The sequence below is a fragment of the Alosa sapidissima genome, chromosome 19 (genome assembly GCF_018492685.1).
Source record: "Alosa sapidissima isolate fAloSap1 chromosome 19, fAloSap1.pri, whole genome shotgun sequence".
Lineage (NCBI taxonomy): Eukaryota > Metazoa > Chordata > Actinopteri > Clupeiformes > Clupeidae > Alosa > Alosa sapidissima.
In genome coordinates, this window is record NC_055975.1 from 30798156 (window position 1) to 30800655 (window position 2500).

Below are 2500 nucleotides of genomic sequence, written 5' to 3' on the forward strand. Positions count from 1 at the left end.
CACACACACACACACACACACACACTCCCATGCACACTGACTAGCAGGTCTGTCTGTTTCATGTAATATGTCAGGTTGTTAGTAATTGGTTGTTAGTATTAATTAAATGTGTGTGTGTGTGTGTGTGTGTGTGTGTGTGTGTGTGTGTGTGTGTGTGTGTATGTGCATGCTTGTATGCGTGTGTGTGTGTGTGTGTGTGTGTGTGTTTGTATGCATGTGTGTGTGTTTGTATGCGTGTGTGTGTGTGTTTGTATGCGTGTGTGTGTGTGTGTGTGTGTAAGAGCCAAATGCTGCTTTGTATCCAGGTTCACATTCCTTTGTCTTACACTGGGTGGCGCATGTCTGAGGTATAAAGGTAGCAAATACAATGTTGTTGGCAGGTGTTTGACCTGGAAGGGCAAAGGGTTTTTGACCGCTTGCGCGCGGCACTTGTATTGCTACACTGATGGAAACTGCTATGGGCAATGTGCTGTTTTTGGAATAAATGGACAACTTCTGGATTTCAACGTCAACATTTGTCTACATGCGTTTGTTTAGCTCAGGGCAATCAAGTGAGCGTAGTACTCGTAGCATCTAGCGCTCAGGGCGATCAAGTGAGCGTAGTACTCGTAGCATCTAGCGCTCAGGGCGATCAAGTGAGCGTAGTACTCGTAGCATCTAGCGCTCAGGGCAATCAAGTGAGCGTAGTACTCGTAGCATCTAGCGCTCAGGGCGATCAAGTGAGCGTAGTACTCGTAGCATCTAGCGCTCAGGGCGATCAAGTGAGCGTAGTACTCGTAGCATCTAGCGCTCAGGGCGATCAAGTGAGCGTAGTACTCGTAGCATCTAGCACAGCCAGGCCTTCCCCGGGCTCAGGCACCTCAGTTGTGCGGTATTAGGCCGAACTCCTTTAACAGTGTGTTTTTTGTGTGTTTGTGTGTGTGTGTGTGTGTGTGTGTGTGTGTGTGTGTGTGTGCATGTGTGTGTGCGTGTGCGCGTGCGCGTGTGCGTGTGCGTGTGCGCGCGTGCGTGCGTGCGTGCGTGTGTGTGTGTGTGTGTGTGTCTGCAGTGCCGCAGCCTGACCCCAGCATCCCACGGCCGGAGGGGGAGGAGTCGGGTGTGGTGGGCGGGGAGAGACTGGGCGTGGTCAGCAATTGGCCACCTTCCCTGGAGGCGGGGCTTCAGCGCTGGGGGAGCACCGCCCCTAAAGCCCCCTGTCTGAGCTGCCCTGACGCCACCGGAAAAACCACACACACACTCACCTACGGTAACACACACACACACACACACACACACTCATACACTCACCTACAGTAACACACACACTCACACACTCACCTACGGTAACACACACACACACTCACCTACGGTAACACACACACACACACACACACACTCTCACCTACGGTAACACACACACACACACACACACTCACCTACGGTAACACACACACACACACACACACACTCTCACCTACGGTAACACACACACACACACACACACACTCACCTACGGTAACACACACACACACACACACACACACTCACCTACGGGTCATTCCACGTCAATTCAACCAGGACCCACGCACTTAGGTCTCTGAAAAAATTACCAGGTGTACCTATGTTACCCAGGAGACACACTGTAAAATTACTCTTATGTAAGATCAATGCTTTCCAAGATACAGCCAGTTTTACAGGGGGAGGGGGGTGTCGATTTTGTTCGGCCTCCTTTTTTTGTCAAAGTTCACAAGCCCACAGCGCAAGAACTAAACCATGTAGGAGGCTCAAATATAGCTGTCCCTCAAAGTTGATACAAATTGTATTGGAGTTTTTGGCTGGGCTCTGTTTAAGCCTTCAGAAGACATATTTGTACTCAACATAGGCTCTTCATTTATTTTCCTTACTGAGATAAGTAGAAACACTCTCACAAAAAGCAATGAACAGAAAACAAATCCCTTCAGGGTCTGAACAGCAGACTTTACAAGTCTAAAAAATCATTTTGGTTCTCATTTTCAGAGCACCCAAACACCTTGTGGGAATATACAAAGATTTTTTTAAATATTTTTTTCTTTATTCTCCATGATCTTTTCTTTTTTAAACACCAATTTGACTTGTCTTATGCAAATCTTTCTTTTTCACGTTCCACCCTGAACATGGGCAAAATGCACCATTGACATCAATATGTTTTGTATAGAGCTATCACAGGTTACTCTATACAACCACAGGTGGCAGTGTGGTGACTCTATATAAAACATATTGATGTCAATGGGGCATTTTGCCCATGTTCAGGGAAAGCGATTCTCGTTGAGTTTAATGTGTCATGCAATGTTGGGGCATGGCACCTCGACGATCGCATTCCCCTATTTATCGCATAACCCTGGCGGAACACAAAAAATAGTTTTGTTTACCCATGCTTCGCTGGTTTAACGTGATGAGAACGGTGCAAACAGAGACGGTTAATAAAACTATAGAATCTTTGGTGCAAACTTAACTGATGGGATGAGATCTACAATTCTGACTA

The 2500-nt window shown here is 47.1% G+C and overlaps 1 protein-coding gene across 3 annotated transcripts in view; it reads left to right on the forward strand.

Moving 5' to 3' along the window:
* Positions 1-2500, forward strand: part of LOC121693411 (disco-interacting protein 2 homolog C-like) — a 77952-nt gene that overhangs the window by 29467 nt on the left and 45985 nt on the right. For all 3 annotated transcript variants that reach the window (XM_042072810.1, XM_042072809.1, XM_042072811.1), the window contains exon 9: positions 1049-1246. In XM_042072810.1, coding sequence (XP_041928744.1) covers positions 1049-1246 — 198 coding nt within the window. The remainder of the gene's footprint in view (positions 1-1048; positions 1247-2500) is intronic.